This window comes from Gorilla gorilla, chromosome 6 (genome assembly GCF_029281585.2).
Source record: "Gorilla gorilla gorilla isolate KB3781 chromosome 6, NHGRI_mGorGor1-v2.1_pri, whole genome shotgun sequence".
In the NCBI taxonomy this organism is placed as follows: Eukaryota; Metazoa; Chordata; class Mammalia; order Primates; family Hominidae; genus Gorilla; species Gorilla gorilla.
This window is the reverse complement of record NC_073230.2, coordinates 131,036,064-131,058,945: the sequence shown is the minus strand read 5'-3', so window position 1 is coordinate 131,058,945 and position 22,882 is coordinate 131,036,064. Positions and strand designations below refer to the sequence as shown.

Sequence of the window (22,882 nt, the reverse complement as noted above, 5' to 3'; positions counted from 1 at the left end):
TCAGCCTCCCGAGTAGCTGGGACTACAGGCGCCCGCCACAACGCCCGGCTAATTTTTTTTTTGTATTTTTAGTAGAGATGGGGTTTCACCGTGTTAGCTAGGATGGTCTCGATTTCCTGACCTCGTGATCCGCCTGCCTCAGCCTCCCAAAGTTCTGGGATTACAGGCGTGAGCCACCGCGCCCGGCCCTGCCCTTCACATCTCTAAAGAGTTAGAAACCTATCTGAATCTACCTATTCCACCCTGAAGGTACACTCCCATCATGAATTCCTTTCCTCACTCAGGAGATAAACCAAGTAAAATAGCTTGAGTGTCATTTAATATGAAAATTTTTAGTCATAGGCTCTCTTAAAAATTATTTACTGTTACTTTACCATTTTTATTCTCTATCGAATAACATGACATTAAGCACTAGTATATGTATGCATGTATGGCATTATGGTATAATAATTCAGTCTAATATGATTTCTATAAAATTTTCAATTAAAACATGCTTACATCAACATAATTGGCATTGATATAATCAGTCAGTTTGCCATCCTTTTCAGCAAGCTGTGCTAGCTTAACCCTGCTATGATCATCTGTAATATAAAGAGAATATATTTCATTGTAGCACAGACTACTTTTCAGCACAAAGATAATTCATATTTGCATAATAATTTATTTCATACAATTAAAATCAACACAAGCAATCATTTACTTTAATAGGCTTTTTGGGGATACAGAGACAGCAAAGAAAACAAAGACAAATATAAAAAGAATCTCCACCCTCAGGAACATTTCTAAGGTAATAGGTGAAACTAGGGTACATACACAGATGTCAAGTGAGAGGCAATGTAGTGGAGGGATATGAAAACAGAAATTGTTTTGGTTTGAGATAAAAGTTTCTATAGAGGTTGACATCTGAAGTTGGTCTTTTAAATGGAATTTTAAGGTTGGTTACAAGGGCTGTGAACAGTGGAGAGCTTCTTGAAGAGATGAAAATGTGATGGGTGGGGAGGCTCACAAAGCTAGGTAAGGATGAACAGGAGGCTGATGAAGGAAGAAGAGATAGAGAAGAAAGCCAAAGGTTCCCTAGGAAGTTTCTGTGAATGGTTACAGCAAACAGCTCTTTCAGGAGGAGCCTCAAAGAGAAACTGCTTCAAAAGGAGGCAGGAGAACAGCTGCTCAAGCACAGAGGAGGTAGATAGCACACTGCCAGTGAAAACAGGATGGATGCAAAATCTGGTAAATGATATAAGGTATAACTATGGTAATTCAAAGTATGATTACAGGAGTTTGAGATTAAATTCAGTTCTACAGAAAAACTATTTATTTGGAGAAAATACATATGAGAAATAAAGTATTACTTGAAGGAAACATGGGAGTTTCACTGAGAAGATTATTTTTTTCAAGGATAAAGAAGTGAATACAGACCAAACCAAAACAAGTTAAAGAGATGCTCTGGGATATGAATACTTCTGTGATGGTAACAGGTCACACTGATACAGGAATGTATGTGCAAATAGACGTATGGCAACTGACAGATGGGTCTCAATGTCAGGGTGACCTATTTTTGTAGTTTGGTTTTAATAGTTTTAGAATTTCTGGATTGTTTTTCTTTATCTCTAAAATTGGACAATTTCCTATCTTGCCTGGTTGTTTCAGGGATTAAATGAAATAACTTATTTACAGTGCCAGCCACATAGTAGGTAGGTGTTCATCAAATGTTAATCTCTGTCTCCTTCTTAATTACCTGATCGGTATGTTCTATTTAGCTTGTAGAGGAAAGTCTAATAATTTTATCTCAAGAAGCAAGTGAGTTTTATGTGTAGCCAGGATAGACGCAGTTCAGGAAGACAAACATAAAGCCCTCTACTAAAAAATAAAAATTAGTGTAAACTCTGTGGAAAGAATGGCAACATCTATACAAACTATATAAGAGATCATGATAGTAACAGGGAGAAGAGTGCAGCTCCATTGGCTTTCAGAACTAGAATGAAACCAGAATTTAAATAACCTCGTTGGTAATACCATGCTCCTATGAAGCCAGGAAGGGCCACGCCACTGAATATATAGAAAGGGTATAAGTAGAATGTTTATTTGTTTGTTTGTTTGTTTTTGGAGTGGGGAGGGAACACAAAGATGAATTTTAGGAGATGAAGGGGAATATAAACAAAAATAAGAGGGAACAAATGCAACCAGAAGTGCTATAAGAAGACAGAAGAAAGACAATAATTTCATAGAGAAATATTAGGTAAAATTGCACTAATGAAAAAAGCCAGATAGCTGCTCATTGAGGAGAAAGGGAGAGAGAACGGCTAAGAAAACGAAGAGAAAGAAAGAATTAAAAGAAAGAATCCAACTAATTCTTTATAAGACCCCAGGAAGAATGCCAAGAAAGGGAGGAAACAGGTAAAGGTAGAAGAAAAAAGAGAAAGTTTAAAGAAAATGTAATTCGATTGGTAAATTCACATAAGAGTAAGCAAATCCTAGGTGAAAATAGGACCAAGTCATATAAATAATGACAAAAACCACCAAGGGAGATGTACAGTCTATGAAAGAAAGAACAAAAGAAAGAATTAGATTAAAATTCTGTTTTGTTTAAATAAAACAGATGTTATTAATTGCAGAAGGTATTTAAGTCAGAGTGATATAATGCTACATATTATCTAACACAAGTCTTATTATTCCCTGATAAAAAGGCCCCAAACAGCCACACTAAGGTCAGCTCTCAGATGACTTCAGGACACTTTTAAAAGGCACCAAAATGGCAATGATATTGAAGTCAGAGCTGATTTAAGAATATACTTACAGGCAACGATATTTATGTATCGATTCTTGTGCTTGTTGTCTGGGTGGTTGGAGCTGTCTGCTGTAATACCTAAGTCAACAGTACAGCTCTGCACTTCCTGTAAAAAATTATATGTAAATCATTTTAACACACATTCTTTCAAACAACGTGCCTTAAAATATAATAATGAAGACAAAACAAACAAAATAATCTATCAAATGAAATTTTTTAAAAGTTACAACTACTTCTTGGCTAAAAGAAAATGCAGTGAAATAATGCCTTACCTGGTAAAACTCTTTCAGTGTCTAATGAGGGAATGAATGCCAAAAAAGTAAAGAAATCAAATTCCACAGCACACGACAAATGAGAAAAAAAAGCGTTCATATTAGGTTTACAATGGAAAACTATGATCATGCAATAAATACATTTGTCAAATACTAACACAACAGAATGTTTCAAACAGTTGCATGCAAATCAAAATGTCTAATAATTTGGAACTTTAAAATTATGTAAAAGAAAACATAACACTTTTAAAAGGAGATAGTGATGTCATAATATGATGATTTTAAAAATGCAGATGAGAGGAACCACATATTCCATGATACATTTTGTCATATTAGTCAGATTGGCTAATATCCAAATTTTATTTTATTTGACCATAGTAGCACTATTTGAAACTCTGAATTAGTGATACGCTTTTTTGTTTTTATTTTTTGGGGGGTTACTTTAAAAAGTAAACAGCTTCCTATTAGGTGGTTTGTAACAGATTTAAGGCTATCAAAACATTAATCATTTCCTAAAAATTTTAAAAATCATACACACTACATCATTTTGAAACAAAATTTAGATAGCATAACATTCTAAATATTTAATTAGTAGACCTCTTTTTGTTTAAACTTCAGTAAGTAAAGAAAATTTATTTCTGCCCATTTTTTATTAAAAATGAGTTAATATGCTTTCAGAAATATTTTCTAACTATATGTTTAGAATTTATAATTATTTAGTATTATATAATAAAATAAAAGCCTTATAATTTCTGAGAAAGTAGATAACCAAAATAAAAATCTGATTCATCAGCAAATGGCCCAATCTCCCTCCACATAACCTTTTAAGGCTTCTTTTGCAGCAAGTCATTCTGAACAATTAAAAGCAATTTGATGTAAGAACCACTTAAAAGGTATAACACTATTAGTTACTAAGCTAATTATTCAGTTAATGTAAAATTTTCTTGAATCAGGCAGTGAGTTAAAAGAGATAGAATTAAGAAAAAACTTTAAAAGTGAAAACATGAGGTTATTTTATTAATTTAATTATTTTGGACTGCTTAATAATATTCAAAATGATTTTATAGTTATGAAAACCATGAATTTGTATATGTTGTCAGTAATTTATATTATAAATTGTCTATTTTTTCTTATTTTGTTGGATGTTAGCCTGATAATTTCTATCAGTTAACACTGAAATTAACACTGAGTTAACACTATAGCATGCGTAACCTCTAGCCTGTCAAAATAATAAAAAATAATTTGATGTTTTAGACATGTAATTATTTATATTATTCCACCCTACTTAGTACTGCCTCACACTGCTTTCTTATTCAATGTAGCTATGATTTAGATTTCTTTTAGAATTAAATAAATTGGCTTCTATTATTTTTAAATTAGTAAAAACATATCATACCTCTCTTTCTTTTGATTTCTTAAAGCTTTCTAATCTATAACATTTTGGTCCCTAAATAAATAATGATGGGTGTGAGTCCTGGGAAGCAACTGCTGGGTGCAGTGGGGAAAGAAAATCAGGAGAGAGTGGATTTTGTGATTAGGCTCACAGCTCAAAGTACTTCAAAGAGGGAGGTCCACAGAGCCACTGGGGTTAGGGGAGAGAGAAGCAAAAATGCAATATGAAGCTCTCTACTGGGGAATGGCCAGAGGGGAGGCTCAAGACAGCCTTCCTGCTTACAGCTACAGTGGAAAGGACATGAGTTTTTAAATCACGGACTTAGGTTTGAATGGAACTCTGTTATTTATCAGTTGTTAATTAAATTCTATGAAGTTTGATTTCATCAATAATATGAATAGAAATAATAACAAGTAATTCCCAGAGATGGGTGAAATTTGAATGTGAAAGCATGTAGTCCAGTGACATATAAGAAGGTGTTCACAAAGGGTAGCTTTTATTTTTTGTGGTTTTTATTGTTATCTTTGTGCTTATAGCTCTCTATTTTGAAAAATCTACTTAGCTGATAGTTCAGTGGGCCATGATAAATTTGCAGTAAATTTCTCTGCCCTTCTATCTAAGAGTATTTTAACAGAATATCATTGGAAAAAACTTACTGATTTTGAAGTTCAAATTTTTTTTAGAAATGCGTATTTTCTTGAAAAGAAGATACATTTTTACCTGGTATAATGTAAGTGTTATCTAAATGCTTTTGCATTAACACTGGTGTACAAATCACAGTTAAGAATTTTTATGTAATTTGGCTGGAAATCATGAAATTTAGTAGTTTAGTATAATTTATATAATTTAGAAAATTAAAAAGAATCATTGTTATTAATTCAGATTTTAAAAAAGAATATTAAAGATTTGTACTTTATGGAAGAAAATGAACAATGTTTTTATGTTTCCACCAGTACAACTTGGCTTTTAAAATAGAAAACCAATTGTCTAAATTATATGGTAACTATAACACATCTCCTAAACACATACGTAATTATGGAACTCATATTTTTACTAGAAGTGCAAATGGTTGCACTGTCTTTAGGTCAAGAAATAGCCTATTGCTGAATCTTTTAAATTTTACTATTTTCTATATTATTTAAAATAGACATATTAAAATCATACCTCAAATTCTTCAGTAAACCCACTACTTGCATGTAAGTCTGCAACATGCTTTGGAAAGTGCTTTATTGGAATTGCTCCGACATCATCTACGTGAATAAAAAAATTGTGTTAGAGAGCATAATTTAACAGAAATAAACGTACCTATGACTTATAAAGTAGCTTCTGAAACAACTTCAGTTATTTGTATAATTCTACCTAAATCTCAGCATTCAATTGTTAAGCAACAATTACCAATTTTCTCTACATTTATTATCAATCAAAACCTGTATTTCAGAAATCTGATTTGTTCAGCAATCTCTTTTCCGTCTATACCTAAAGATAAAATCACTTATTTTCAATGTTAATTTATAAATACCACCATAGCCCCACTCCTTATCAGTGGACTGCATCTTTTGATGGACAACTTTCTTTAACATGCCTGGATGTTGCATGTAAATTCTGAGAAAAAATGTAGAAATAATATAGTTTCAATTTTAGTGTGGACCAAGCATAATAAATAGTGTAATTTTGGTTTTGTAAAGCTGTACAATTTAATGTCTTACAGTCAAATAGATGTTTACATTTGAAAACATTTTTTCCTTCTCTCTATAAATAATAGGAAACATTTATATGGAGAATTTCATTAAGGATAATGTCAAAAGCCTTTGGGACTTTTAATCTGTAAAATTTCAAGAATTCTAACTTGAAAATATGCTATGTAAACAAAGTCATTGGATCTGTTAATTAATTGTGAAGGGGCCAAATTATTTTAACTGGTTCTGATTTTTTTTTCTTTTCCTGGAAAGACTTTCTTAGACTGAACATATTACTAGTTCACAGTATGCAATTTTACAGTGATTTCTCTGACAAGGAAACATCAAACACATTTCACTAGAAACAGTTATTTATATCAACAGATGTTCAGCATTTAGGCCATCTAATATTTTAAAGCTTCAGTTACCAAGAATTTGCTGATAAAAAAAACTGGAATCCATCTGTTCTCTCTCTTAGATGAGTGGATCTGAATACTAAAATTGAATTAGTCAGTCAAGCTTAAGAAACACTAGATAAAGGTGTAATTCTACCTTCACACTTATAGAAGGATCTTGCTTAGAAGAAGCTTTTACAATTAGATAAGAAAACAGAAATGATTTGTCACATGTAAGTCATTAGTCCTAGTAAATGTCCTTCAAATCCCTTGATGTTATCCTGCACAGCCAACCTCCTTTCATAAGTAGACTACTACCTTTTATTGACAGTCAGGTATCTTGGTAATTTCTTTTATTAATTGGTCTGCAAGTAAGTGAGACTAACATTCATTCTGCTTCCTGATTTTTACACGAAAACATGCATATTCAGGTGATCAAGAGGGAATCTTTGAGAACTGAACAAGTGAAATAAGGAGATGCCCTTGGATCACCACTCTTTTGACACTCAAAACAGGGGAGTTTGGATCTCCTGGACTAGGTCTGATTTTGTATTATTTTATTTGTTAAAAATAAACCATGTTGGACTTTGGATAAAATTTTAGTTAATCTGCATACCCATGCTGATGGGGTATGCAGAAGAGACATGTTTGGAAGTGAAGGGAATCAAAATGTAGCAGATAACTGAGAGCTGTTGGTCTAAAAATTCTAAATATGGCAATGAGACACTGTGGTACTAAAATAATAGTATTTTAATGTAAACCAGAAAAACAAATAAAACAGTGGTGCTTAAAGACACAGACTTGACAAAAGAGGAAAAATAGCAAACACAATTCCTAAGTTTATAAGGCACAAAAAGAAAATATAGTTAAATATATATAAATAATATATATAATATATGACATAAACATATAACAAACATCAACATATAAATGCAAAATATAAATAAAATGTTTGTCTTTTTTTCTGTTTTTAAGTCATGAGATTTCAGAAGATAACATCCTGTAGAACTTGAGCCTCTAGCAATGGAATATGGAGCATCAGTCAGAGAACTTAAAAAGTGCCATCTGTGAAATGATCCCATAGATGAATTTCTCCTTTTGTATCCCTACTTTCTTAACTTCTCTTTCCTTTTATTGTCCTCTATTTTCCAGATCACACAATTCTAGACCACTATTTTTTGTTGCCACTTTTCAATCCAAGATGTTATAAAATGTTAAGTAAATAAGTGGCTTGAATATGCAACATGTCCATGTAGCAAACCTGCACATGCAGCCCTTGAATTTATATTAAAAATGAGTGGTTATGATTTTACTTATAGTGTAAACTCTAGGATTAATGGATGTCTCTATCAAAATGACCCTGGCTACCTTTGAATACTGTTATTCAGATAAATTATGATAAAAATAGCTAAAGTCTTCCCAAATATTCAACTGTTCAACATTTTGAGAGATTATTTCAAGCAACCATATATTGTTTGTGTTCATGGCTTTTGCTGCTATTACCACCACAATTTTATAGATCTTTTCTTCTAATGTAGGTTAAAAAAAAAAACAAAACCTTTTCTCACATAAACTCAAGTAATCAGAAAGGAACAAGACTTTATCCTTATTTTTGTCATTTTTTTCCCATCCACATTTTCTGCATTGACTTAATCTGACTTTTGTTGCTTGGGTTCCATTAACATAATAGGAATAAGTAAAAGTCACCATTATTCTTAACTAATATTTTATTGCTATAAATGTTTATGTTTTTAACATAATACACCTGAACAATTATAAATTATTTTTGCAACATCATCTGTATGATTAAGAACATTTAAAATTAATGAGGACAGAATATAAACCTGAGTACCTGGAACATAATGTAATAAATATTTGGGGCAACACAAAAATTAACTAATCTACATTATAGCAATTTGCATAGTGTCCCAATAAAAACAAACCTTTAAACATTGTGCTTTTTGTTCAACATCTACCAGCTACTCATGGTCACACTTTGAGCCATTACCTGAAATTGGAAAGATAGGTGTTGGAGGTGTAGATATAACTCTAGGAGATGTACTGTCCTCTAAGTAAAAGTGTGCAGTCTGGAAGCATTTCCTGGAAATAAAAGAAAACAATTTATACTACTAGTTGCTATGGATAATAAGACAATTTCTGAGCTGCTTGAAAATTTTGATAGAAATCTCCAGAATTAAAACAAAAGCAGGTATATACCCAGAAGAGGGATTGCTGGATCTACATCCATTTTAACAAGTCACAAGATATTAAATTATAAAATTTATCTCAGTTTTACCTGTAGCAGATGCAGAAGAGCAAGTAGATATCAGGCATGCTAAAAGCACAGACAGAATTTGAAGTTGTAGCTGGGTTCAAAGTGATACTTTGTTAATATAGGAAACCTCAATGCCCTACATATTCTTCCATTGTGGCTATAATACCCAAAATGTCCTGCCATCTTGGATAGAGCCAGAGAAGAAAAGAAATAATGTCCAAAGCTATTTTCACTCAACATTTAAATGACCATGTTCTTCTTAGCATATACAGCTGCTAGCAAAAAGCAGCAAGCTATGTAGAAATGAACTATGTAGAAATTACCTACACAGTCCATAGTACATAGAAATGAACTATGAACTATATAGAAATGAAACTACACAGTGGTAACATTTTGATGGAAAAAGAAAATGGCTTCATGCTGTAATAATGCAGGAGTGACAGAACTTAAATGAGAAAATAATGAGCATACAACCAAAAATAGGGGTGATTTTCTTCCCAACAGATGCTAGCCTTGTTGATGAGGGTTTCGAGAATGAATATATTCAGATTCAGTGACAACTATGATCTACAATGTCACCTGAATCTATTTTCATTCGGATAATAAGAGTAGCATCTGGTAAGAGCACACCACAAACTATCGACAAGAGCAAAGAACCAACTACTGCTATAAAGGAAAGCCAACCATCTTTAATTTTAAAAATTGGATAATTAAAACTGCTAATGACACTCTTTGATGTAGGTCATTTAATTTATTTGGAGCAATATTCATGAGTGGTTAAACTGAAACACTTGAGTTCTGTTTGACTGAAAACGACAATCTCACTTTCCATCTAAACCTTCAAGCTACAAGGCATTTATCCTAATGAGTTTTAATGTAACATTTGTTCTTATATAGTGACACACCTAAATCTTTATTTTTTTCTAGTAAATTAGTTCCTTTAGATAAAATTCTTGAATGACTTCTCACTGCAATTAGAATTACATTCAGTTATGTTAGCAAGGGCTTTAAGACCTTTTTAAACCCTGACCTGGCCCCCAACCTACTTCCGTAGCTTCCTTTCCTGCAAATCCCTCCCTCACCCACCAGGATCCAGCCCACACTGGTCCTCTCCTTCACCTCTGAAGAAGCCCTGTCAGTAGCTTTTCAGGGCCTTGACTCTTGCCATTCCCCCTGGCTTCCTGCCTCCTTCCCATCACTTTTGCATTGGCCCAAATGCCGCTCCCTCTGAGTTCTCCCCTGATCATGACAGCTAAGTGTCAGGCTATCTCACTAAGTCACTACTCTTTGCCTTTTTGTTTGCTCTGTGGCACATCACTATTTGAAATACTACTATGTTTCTATTTGTTTTACATGTTTATAATTGGTCTCTTCTTATCAGAATGTAAGCCCCACAAGGCAAACTACTTTGTCTCAATCGTTGCAGTGTTAGTCTTTAGTGCTCGGGAGCATGTGTGTCATGTTGGAGGTAACCCTGAAGCATTTCTCTGATGAATGAACTTCTATAAGTAAGAGTGATGTAAAATTATATAGTTTACTTATAACCTTAATGTCACAAGCAAATAAACAAAAAACTTAAAGCAATGACGTACATAGCAAAATTAGTCATCTACTGTGGTAGTATAAGCCTTTGATAATCACACCTGAGAGAAGATATATTGAGAGAACATAGAAATATCTTCAAGAGAGAGCAGGTCGAATAAGAGAAAGGTGAGTGGATACAGAAACAAGTGTCAAAGGGACCCTCCTAACTAGGTTAATATCCTGGAAAATGGAGAGTATGGCAGACTGATGAGGAATGAGAGACATGAGGGCCACATAAACTATCCTACAGAAGGCCCACATGAGCAGAATTGAAACCAGATTGTGGCAGAAACTATACAGAAAGTTTGGCTTATCTGTGCAACTATGAATGGAGCATGTTCTGACATATTGATATGGAAACACTGGACTTGATACATGCTTTTAAGATCACAGAATTAAAATCCCTTTGATTTCTCTAAAATACAGTTACACAAGCTGGTGAAATGTTTTAAAAAATATTTCAACGAATCTTAACATTGTAAAATGCCTTTAAAAAGCTAGTGCAGTATCACAGCTGATACAAGAATCCCTTCAACAGCATCTCTAACCTATGGTTAAGAAGGTCCAGTTTGAATACCTTCAGTGAGAAGGAGATCACTCCTTTTGAATCCTCCTTATTTCCTAGATTTTATTTTTTCTTCTACTAACTCAAAACTCATTCCCCTCTAAGTATTTACAAATGGTACTCAAAGAACAGGTCTTCTTGATCCACTGTTAACAGCTCTAACAGGTTCATATATATCTCCCTTTTACTTTTGCCCATATATTCTAGTTATATATTTTACAGATATTTAGATTATAATATCCAAGGCTTTTCAATACTTAAACCCTACCTGTCTGTGGTCCACACCCTGTTAGACTTTTCTTATTGAAGTTTATACTCTAACAATATAATCACATTGTAGATAAATAAACCTGCCTTTTCTCTCCTGACTCAGTATTTATCTATTCTGCTTTAAACATTCCTCTACCTCTAACCAAAATATCTCACTGGCCAATATGCCAGGCAAACACTGTCTTCTTTCAAGACAGCTCAGAGGTTTCTTCTCTGTGAAATGGCCTTTCATTTCCTAAGCAGCCTTTAGCACCACAGCTTCTCCTTTTCCACTGCACTTAACCCAAATTTCTATTCACAAAAGCCTACATAAAGACTGTTTTGGCTGGGCGTGGTGGCTCATGCCTGTAATCCCAGCACTTTGGGAGGCCAAGGCAGGCAGATCACCAGAGGTCGGGAGTTCAACACCAGTCTGACCAACATGGAGAAACCCTGTCTCTACTAAAAATACAAAAAATTAGCCGGGCATGGTGGCACATGCCTGTAATCCAAGCTACTCAAGAGGCTGAGGCAGAAGAATTCCTTGAACCAGGGAGGTGGAGGTTGCGGTGAGCTGAGATCGCACCATTGCACTCCAGCCTGGGCAACAGCAGTGAAACTCTGTCTCAAAAAAAAAAAAAAAAAAAAGAAAAGAAAAAAAAAAGAAAAGACTGCTTTGAAAAATACACCTAATCAATCTAAGAGTAATCTTCATTTCCTGGACATTATTCTACATTATTTATTTTAAGTATTTTTCTTAATTGGTGGTTAGTGTAATTATTTTGTATTATATTTGTTTTGTGCTTATATCTTTATTACATTTTTAAAAGATGGGGCCATATCTCTTGATTTTATGTAAACCCAGCTCTTAATACTGTGCCAGGAGTAGAACAGGTGTTCAATATTTGTTGAATGATTAGATGGATTTCTAATAGCAAGTAAATCCCACCAATCATATGTTGTTCAGCTGCATCCTGGATTCCCTTACCTACCTTAGCCTCAATTAGGATAACTTGAAATCTCAAAACATTTTGGAGGGAGAGATAAGATATATAGGTAGAGAAGGATGGATGAATGGGTGGCTGGATGGGCAGACGGATCGATAGAGGATGTACCAATAACTATGACTGAATGGGAAGAAGGCAGCATCTCATAGAATATAAAATGGTAAATTAAAACATGTTGGCATTGAGGTTGAATATGTTGCTAGTGTTCACAGTAGTGTGGGTAAACACCAATTCTACTCTTGTCACAAACAAATAAACAAATCTGTAATCAAATCTTTGTTGGTTCTAGAAAATAAGTAGCCCAGTAACACTATTTGGCATTAATTTCCCTAAAAGACCTTATAAATAATATCAAAAAGCTTGTAAGTAAAAAAAAAAAATTAAAATAGTATAGGCTAAATTATGGATGAAGGTCATTTGCATATTGGTTAGGTATACTTTGTAGTGCAGTTTTATGTAGCATGTGACACTACACTTAAAAGGCAATCTGGTACCAGAAGACCTCCATTCTGGGTTAGTAGACATCTTCAATGACCCACAAATTCAAGTTTAAGATCAAGAGAGAATTCATATTGCTTTTCTTCTCCCTACCCCCAGCCAAAACAATTGTGTTTATGTGAAGTCCTTTTCTATATTGCTTTTGATAGTGTGCCATTTGGTTGGGTATACCTTTGGTACTTTTTAGGTTGCAACTCTTAAAAAAGCTTTCAAAAATTTCCCTTAAAAAAAAAAACTTTTGAAAATCTTCCCTGTTGAAGTCATTTTTGCATCTTAGAAACTTATGGTATGGCCCATGTAAATTATACCATAAAACATCTGGAAAATGATTTCAAGACATATTATTTAATGTATGACAAGATTCAGTATCTGTAGTCCATCTGTTCAGTATAAGCAGTGAATGTCTTCACGTCTATGTGCTAAGTGTTGATAACTACGTCACCTGCTAATTATCCATCAGGCATGATGAAAAAAGTGATGACTGTCTTAAACTTGTAGACATAGGTCTTATCAATCAATGGTAATCTGATTATTTGATTTACGCCTTTTCATCACAGTATTTATAATGAAAACCTAGAAATGTGTATTATTCCATTCCTGGGTCTGGCTACAATCTTTTTTTTTTTTTTTTTTTCCGAGACGGAGTTTCGCTCCTGTTGCCCAGGCTGGAGTGCAATGGCGTGATCTCGGCTCACCACAACCTCCGCCTCCCAGGTTCAAGTGATTCTCCTGGCTTAGCCTCCCAAGTAGCTCAGATTACAGGCATGCGACACCACGCCCAGCTAATTTTATATATATAATATATAATTATATATAAAATTATATATATGTATAAATCCCAAAGTTCTGGGATTACAGGCATGAGCCACCGTGCCTGGCTGGCTACAATCTTAAAGATGATCTAGTGAACCTACCCAAATGGTAAACAAGAGAAACCAAGTCCTAGGTGGGTAATTGACACGCCCGAGGCCATATAGCAAATGCTGGGCAGAACTAGGAAAGAGATCTGGATTTTCTCACTTTGAATTTCTTCTGTCTTTTGGCTAAAATCTGCTTCCTTTGAAAGTTTATATAAAAAATAAGGGGAATATCTTGAGTTAGGTAAATTAGGCGAAATAGAAGATTTATTATAAAACTTTGAGATTAATTTCTCATTAAAATAGGTTAGAAACATATTTAAATATTTTCTTCTAAGAATTTTATAGTTCTTACACTGATGTCTATGGTCCCTTATGAGTTCATTTTTGTGTATAGTGTTAGAAAAAGGTTCAATTTGACTTTTTGTATGTGAATATTCAATTGTCCTAGCACCATCCGTTGGAAGGACTATTCTTTGCCCATTGAAAAGTCTTTGGATCCTTGTCTAAAATCCATTGATCGTAAACATAAGATTTCTGGGTTCTCAGTTCGATTCCATTGATCTATATGTCTATTCTTATGGCAGTACCAGACTCTCTGGATTCCTGTAGCTTTCAATGAAAGTTTTGTAACTGGGAAGCATGAGTCCTTTAATTTTGTTAAATTCTTAGACAAAAATCTAGGAGTAAATCAATGTGGTGCTGGGTTAGGCAATGCCTTCTTAGATATGATACTGAAAGTGCAAGCAATAAGAGAAAAAATAGATGAATTTGGCCTCATCAAAATGAAAAATTTTTCTACTTTAAAAAAGATACCATCATGAAAGTGAGAAGATAACTCACAGAATGGGAGAAAATAATTGCAAATCAGATATCTGATAAGGGACTTGTATCTAGAATATATAAAAACACACAACTCAGGTTCTCCTCTTTCAGCTTTGGAGGCCCCCTCCCTCTGTCTCTGTACGGGGAGCTTCTTCCTTCTGCCTTCTCCCATCTTTCTTACCTATTAAACTCTCTGCTCCTTAAAACAAAACAAACAAACAAACAAAACCACAACTCAATAATAGAAAGACAAATAACCCAATTAAAAAATAGGCAGCAAAGGATTTGAATACACATTTATCAAAAAAAGATATACAACTGTCCAACAAGCACATGAAAAAACACTTAACATAATTAGTCATTATGGAAATAGTAGAACACTTTAAAAACCATTGAATCATACACTTTAAAAAGGTGAGTTTTATGATATTTTAATATTACCTAATTAAGCTGTTTAAAAAAGTTTAAATATATAAACTTGGAAAAATTCTTAAGGACTTCATTACCATTAGGACTGTTATTAGTACGACATTAGATTTTTAAACCTTTTCTCAGGCTGTAGCTTTTACAAAGGTCTAAAATGTTTATATATTGGCTAGTGAAATCATATTGTTTACAAATGTAGCTTCACTGGAATTTGAATAATTCACATAAACCTTGAAGAATGAACTAAAACTATCATCTTGTGATTCAGCACATAATACCCCTAGCATATGATGATATGAAAATTTATAATTTTTAGTGAATTAACTTCAAACAGATGTTAGTAGGTCAGATATCTAACACTACTTAACATTTCAAAATAAGTAAAGATTGACAATTTTTATCAGAACATTTAATAGATATAAAACATATACATAAAACCATCAAAGTGATTTTTTTTTTTGAGACAGTGTCTTACTTTGTCCCCCAGGCTGGAGTGCAGTGGCATAATCACAGCTCACTGTAACCTTGACTCCTGGGCTCAAGTGATCCTCCAGCCTCAGCCTTCTGGGAAGCTAGGAGTATGGCATGCCCTACCATGCCCAGCTAAATTGTTTATTTTTATTGTTTTTGTAGAGATGGAGGTCTCACTATGTTGCCTGGGCTGGTCTCAAACTCACGGCCTCAAGTGATCTACTTACTTCACCTTTGCAAATTGCTGGGATTACAGGTGTGAGCCACTGTGCCTGGCCAAAATACTCATATATATTTTACACTATTACACTCTGCATTCAAGGTACCTCAAGTGTTATTTGTGAAGAAAAAAGAAATATCTTATTGAAGGTCAAATTAATATATTTTTGACTGGTAATTTTATCTTTTCCCCATATAATGCAGACGAAATGACACATTATTAATAGAAGATAGAAACCTCTCCAAATTTTAATTTTCCATGAAATATAAAATTGTATTAAATAAGATACTGATTTCCAAATTTTCAGAAAATATACTTGAAAAGTAACACAGATTAAGAAATAAATTTCAATCTTATAATTGTAAACCATCTGACATCTTTATTGGAACTTTGTACTAGCACTATTTACTATGAAGCAGAATTGGTCATATTCTCCATCTTATTTTAAATTCTTAACACTGACTCCCATTAATTAAAAAGGTAGTTTGGTAGGGAAAATCAGATTAGATAGAAACCTGTAATCTGAATACACATATCAATGTGGTAAAAATTTGGTCAACAAGTTCAGTGGGGAACGGGGAGAAAAGCAATATTTATTTTTGTTGAACACACATTTATGGATTATGGATTATGTTCAAAGCACTCTGCTAAGCACGAAACCTTTAGCAAAAAAAAAAAAAAAAAAAAAAAAAAAAAAAAGAATCTTTGGCAATTATTGGAATCACCGGGATACAGACTAAAGAAACCAGGTTTGTTTGTTTCTTGTTATAACAAAATAGACTCCTGACCCATGTGGGGTAACAAAAGCATGATCTGCTCTCCATAGTGTGCAGTCTACTCTGTTCTAGTAAAGGAAGTCAGATATGAAATACAGTGGATCATGAAGACATTCTACCCTAGCCAACCAATGTCCAACTACATGCAACTATTAATACATGCTCCAGACCTCACTGTGTCCGAAACATCCAATAGCTTTTACTCAAAAGACAGCTCATTTCTACTTCCCGATCTTTGCACCTGCTGTGTTCCTGCCTGGAATGCCCTTTTCCTTTCCTTTCTGACTCCCACAGAGCTTGAGTCCTATATTTTAGTTTACACTTGCCCTGAGCATTCTGGCCTACCAAGCTTCTTTGTTCTCTGACTACTTTTAGCACTAGATTTCAACTGCTATTCATACACTTTTGTGTAATATTTTATACATTTTTATAACAAATTCTTCCCCCTCAATAAGCATATATTTCTTCAAATCACTGACTCTTTTTTCATTCATTTGTTCATTTTTGATATTTCCTGATGGTTAACACAGTACTAGGTACGTGGGAAACAGTCAATAAAAATGGTAAATATTTCAGAATAAACCACGAGAATATATTTTGAGAGAACACATAAAGAGTGCTGATATAAAGTTATAGAATGATGTTGCTAAACAAAAAAATTATTATGTATCTTCTGAACAAAATTCTTTTTTAAAATAAAAGTATGCTATACTTTATAAAAGTACTATGCTATGCCCTTTCTTGGTTTACACATATGATTCCTTATATCATCATAAAGTCTTTGATTTCTAACAGACACAGTTATACTGACCTATGTTCCTCATAAATACACTAATTTGCTGTGTGTTCTGCTTTCCACAGGATGGAAAGTTTATGATGGGTACAATTATTCTTGTCCTTTAGAGACTTAATAGATTATTGAGAGCGAAGCTATATTTCATCCCCAAAGCAAATTATATGTATCTTAAATGCCTGTGCATCTTAAGATAGTCATTAGCTGTATTCTCTAATTATATTTATAGTTTAATTGCTTGATTTTACTTTTATGCACAGGTTATCATTTTTATCAGTATGTGCAGTTAATACACATCTTGTACAAACTCTTCTGTCATTGAAAAACAATATTTGTTACTATATAAAAAATGTTTTCTTAATTTTTGGAATTATAACAACTAATGACAAGCTTAGACTTATGTTAAATGCTATGATGATATCTATTAATTAGATTAACATGAAAGTACAACTGTCAAAATACTGTGTTAAATAGTAACAGGTAAAAGTTTCTCCATTTTATCTCTAATTGATGTATGAAGAACAATTAACTCCTTCATTATTGTGCCTTTGGATTCACAAATTTACCTTGAATAAATTAATGGCAGCTCTCAGGTAAAATACATTTTGAATATGCTTTGAAGACCTTTCAGATGAAATATGGGCAAAATCTGAGTTTTATGAATTAAATTTTCCAAAACAAATACTCAACTTACCTCCAGTAGATGAGAATACCCACAAGAACCACTAGACAGATAAAAGTCAGGGCTGACACGATCACAAGGGGTATAACTGCCTTCTTCTCGGATTCCAACCCCTCAGCTAGACCAATACGAGACTCATGGCTACTATTACTGGCCTCTGTAGTCGGAGAAAATTGAGAGAATTGATATTTAAGGTGAAGGAAACGTCACAGTATTTTTCAACTGATTAATTGCAACCTTCATTGCTGTTACTTACCTTTAAAATTTTGACTCTTTGATGCAAAGAATGTCTACAATTATAAGCCAATTTAATTAAAACAAAGTTTAAAATGTAAGGCAGGCTATTAGACAAGAAGAACTACAACATCCCAGCAGAGATTGGCACCCAGATAGGGTTGCCTTGGCAACAGGTAAGCATAATATTGCCTTGAAAAGCCTCGCTAAATAAGAAAAATCAAAGTAGTGTAATTTAAAAATCACTACTGTTTTAAAATAGAATAGTCAGGAAAAACAGCGCTACTTACTGAATCACCATATATATTAATTTTCTAAAATAAATTTAAATAGGATTATTTTTAACCCTTCATTAGGTAAATAGTTAGAAGCAATTAATAATTTCATGAAGAAAAAATCTTGGGATAACTCTTCTTATATTAGGATAACCTTTCAATCCAGTAATCTATTTCAATTTTAAATATAGATTGGTTTTAAATGTTATTTTGAATGTTCTTCTTACCCGTTGTTTTATTCTACAAAAAAAATAAAAATGCAATTTCAGTTGAATTGGAGGAATATGTAGATCTAAGAAATTCTTCTGAAATATGCAAGTGTAAATAATTAAAAGTCCAAATTTGGTCCTTGAGCTAATTTTAAAAGATGACACATGATTATTTTGGGGGCCAGTCAGGTACATTGCTGTACCAGCACTTTGAAAATCACTTTAACTAGAGATTACCTTCCAAGTTGTTAAAAAAGAGTTTCAGAACAGTGACTGTTTGTGGCCAATAACAATCCTTCCTCTTTGCTTTGAGGTGTGTTCAGTGGGAAACCAATATGATTGAGCATGAGAACGGTTTCTAACATTACAGCATGCTGACAGTGCTACAAAAAGCCCTTATATCTACCTGCAGACATTCTGAAAGAACCACATTTGAGTTTCCCATCAAAATCTACATGCCTTCTTATGCACTTGGCACTTCTGATGCTTAAGTAATAAGAGACAGAGAAACTTCACTTAAATATGTATTTAAGAAAATTGAGACTAATATAAGTGCACATATATAGCATTAAAATATATCTAATTGGAGAGAACTTAAGATTTAAAATAATAGCTTTCTTCTGTTGATCAAGGGTGATAGCAGAAAGGGCCAGGAATTTAATCCACTAATAAAGGGAATGTATCAGGCTGGGCGTGGTGGCTCACGCCTGTAATCCCAGCACTTTGGGAGGCTGAGGCAGGCGGATCACTTGAGGTCAGGAGTTCAAGACCAGCCTGGCCAAGATGGTGAAACCCCATCTCTACTAAAAAAAATAAAAAATACAAAAATTAGCCAGGCGTGGTGGCGCACACTTGTAGTCCCAGCTACTTGGGAAGCTGAGTCAGGAGAATGGCCTGAATCCGGGAAGTAGAGGTTGCAGTGAGCTGAGATCACGCCACTGCACTACAGCCTGGGCAACAGAGTGAGACTCTATCTCAAAATAAATAAATAAATAAATAAATAAATAAATAAATAAATAAATAAATGTAATGTATCACGGGAATATAAATGGCACACACACTTCCCAAGATATTTGGTCTTATAACTATAAATGCATTTACTAGGAAAAATGGAATTCAAAGGTGTGATTAAAAATCATGAAACTGTATAAAAAGTGAAAATGTTCTAAGCCAACTCAGCCCTGAGTTGTAGCTAATATTCTTGTGAGAAAAGCCCAAGCCTCCATTTTTTAAAATGTTAATCCTAAGCTCTGACCATTATTTTGTGGAGACTCATCTAGAATCATCTAGTCACCTAAATAACCTGATGGTGAATGCAATGAGCATTTCCTTATAAAATTTAGAAAAACATCTTATTTTATACATGGTTGTCTTCACAGTTTTTTCTATTGTAACTATTGTTACCTAGATGGAAAGTAAGTGTGTCAGTAATAAATGAAAACATTCACTTAGCAAAGTCCTTGGTACCTCATTTAGTACAAATGGTGGTTAATATTATTATCTATATCAGTTTTTCTTGACGTTTGATCCCCAGAATAGCAGCATCAACATCATCATAACTTAGAAATGCAAATTTTAGGCTTCGCTCAAACCACACCAAATCTTCTGAACCAGAAACTCTGTGTGTAAGGGTCAGCAATTTGTGTTTTGACAAGTCCTCCAGTTGATTTTGATCTATGTTAAAGTTTGAGAACCAGTGATGTAGATTAATATATGTACGAAGTAAGCTTATATAATTATGCAGGTCTTCAATGGCCACAAATTTTCGAAGCAACATGTATATGGGTATATATATATATAATTACATATTTCATTTATATATGTATAGCATACATATATATGAGATATGTCCTATCATATATGTAATATATATGTAAGATATATAATGCATTATATATGTAAATATACCATATACACATATTTATATACAGACACTGTATACACACATGCACACACATATAGTCTTGTGTATAAACTTTTCTCAAAAGTGCTCTGGGATATTTGATCTTAAATCCTTTAATTAAGGAGTCAGAATGATCAAACTATGGCATGAAACCTAGCTCTTTTACACAAGATAGGATATCATATGAAAGCACAGACAATCAGTTGGTTGCTTTGTGTACTATAATGAGGAATTAATTGTACTGATTTTATTTTTATTTATTTGAGACTAAAATATCTCCTTGATATGGCTCAGTAGTATATATGAGTTACCTAAATTAAAATATTTAATTAATAGGTAATTAAGAAATAAAAAACTAAGATTAACATTTTAAAAGATGTTTTGAGAATAAGATAGTATAATTTTGGTATTACAATTTAAGCATTACATTTATTTAATTGGCCCCTAACATGAAAGCATAATCTTTAAGAGATAGACATTTCCAAGCTCAGTTTTGTATTTACTCATGTGACCTGGATCAAATAATCTAGTATCTTTGGGTGTCAGTGTACTCATTTATAAATTGTGGATACTAATATTTGCCTTATCTATAGTATTTTAAAGAACACATCCTGTAAATTGTTCTCCATTCTAGAAATACACCATAAAATTTTAAGTTTCAGAGCTAGTCTGCATGCATTTGATAAAGGGATATATTCAATTATTGGATAAGACAGATTACATATGATTTTATAGATACAGTTTTAAAAATAGGCCAGAATTTTCCCCTAATCTTGTTTGATCTTATTTACTTCGCTAATTATGTTACTTGATAATGCTGGATGTCATATTCATATTGTTTCATCCTAATTAGTGGGAGAACATACTCTTGATAATTAAATAAAACTAATTCGTGCACTGAAGAGAAACTTGCTAAGCTTTAGTCAATAATTTTAGGTTTAGCATCTCATTATATATATCCTTCTATAATAGTATAGTCTAGCAAGAACGTATCAATGTCACTACCTGGTAAGACAGACAGATGGATTCCTGATATTTTCTTTTAACATAAATCTAATGAAAACTAAAAAGCAACTACCATAATTGAAAACAGATAACAGTTCATATATATGACAGCACTAATGACTATAGTAACCTATGGATTCATTATTCATTCTCACATATCAGCATTTAAGTGTTTAAAATGCAATGTTAAATAGGTATCAGTCAGAATACAGAAAAAGTTTTCTATCAAAATGTACAAACTTTTAATTGCTGCTGCACTGAAGAAAAAATATACAACTAATTAAAAAGATGAAATAGCAAAGAGGAAAAATATTCTAATGAGACTGATGTCTATGTTCTGGATTACAAATATTCACTTTTGTACAATGAGTGCATCTTGTTACATTAGCCTATCATTTAACTTGATGTTAAGATTTAAATAGTTTCATTATTAAACTTTAAGATACGTTCACATTTAATAAAAGCAAATTATAAAATTCTTATGACCAATTCAATGAAATTATTACTTTTCTATACTTAATAGAATTGAACTTCCCTTTTCTTTCCATTGGCATTTAAAGCAGACAGCTGTATTATAAACACTGCACGTAATCTGCTCTAAGAAACATCTGGTCAGTAAGCTAATTTGCATAAAATACATTCACAAATGAAATTCATTTCTACAGAAAAATGTTTAGTGTTTTACATCTTGTGATACAATACCTATACATACTGTACATATTAATGCCCATTATTTAACTTAAAAAACTGTGTAACAGCAGGCATAAAGTAAAATGTATTTTGATGGTTTACACTGCCCTCTTTAGGCAACATTAAGATAGACAAAAAAAATTAAAAATTTTTTTAACTTCATTATTAACTCTCAAAACTTAGTAATAAAACTTAAAAAATAAATAAATAAATAAATAAATAAATAAATAAATACCTCCCTGGCCTGGTGCAGTGGCTCACGCCTGTAATCCCAGCACTTTGGGAGACCGAGGTGGGTGGATCACGAGGTCAGGAGATCAAGACCATCCTGGCTAACATGGTGAAACCCCGTCTCTACTAAAAATACACAAAATTAGCCTGGCGTGGTGGTGGGCGCCTGTAGTCTCAGCTACTCGGGAGGCAGAGCTTGTAGTAAGCCGAGACTGCGCCACTGCACTCCAGCCTGGGCGACAGAGCGAGACTCCGTCTCAAAATTAATTAATTAATAATTAATGAAATAATAATAATAAATAAAGCTCCCCAAGCTGATATGAATGTGGAAATTAACTAATTCCTTTCTACGGGGCTGTGCCAGAGAGAAGTGCTTATGCCACATTACTTCCAGTTTTAAGAATTCATTTTATAATTAAATAGAATTAGTTTACAACTTATTTTAGAACAAAAGTATGAAAATTAAAATAATCTAAAATAGCATACTCTGATCTTGTTTTAAAAGCAGTGTACTAAAATGTATTATGCAAACAGAATTGCCCCCCCCATAAAAGGCATCCTATAGAGTATGAAATATTGACAATAA

General features: G+C 33.1%; 1 protein-coding gene across 4 annotated transcripts in view; it reads right to left on the bottom strand.

Annotated features, from left to right (window-relative positions):
• PTPRZ1 (protein tyrosine phosphatase receptor type Z1) overlaps positions 1-22,882 on the bottom strand; it is a 189,751-nt gene that overhangs the window by 24,888 nt on the left and 141,981 nt on the right. For 2 of the 4 annotated variants that reach the window (XM_019031497.3, XM_019031498.3), the window contains exons 13-18: positions 17,762-17,906; positions 8,530-8,621; positions 5,615-5,700; positions 3,058-3,078; positions 2,795-2,891; positions 499-581 (exon numbers count right to left, since the gene is read on the bottom strand). In XM_019031497.3, coding sequence (XP_018887042.3) covers positions 499-581; positions 2,795-2,891; positions 3,058-3,078; positions 5,615-5,700; positions 8,530-8,621; positions 17,762-17,906 — 524 coding nt within the window. The remainder of the gene's footprint in view (positions 1-498; positions 582-2,794; positions 2,892-3,057; positions 3,079-5,614; positions 5,701-8,529; positions 8,622-17,761; positions 17,907-22,882) is intronic. The other 2 variants (XM_055392192.1, XM_055392193.1) reach the window with 1 other exon arrangement.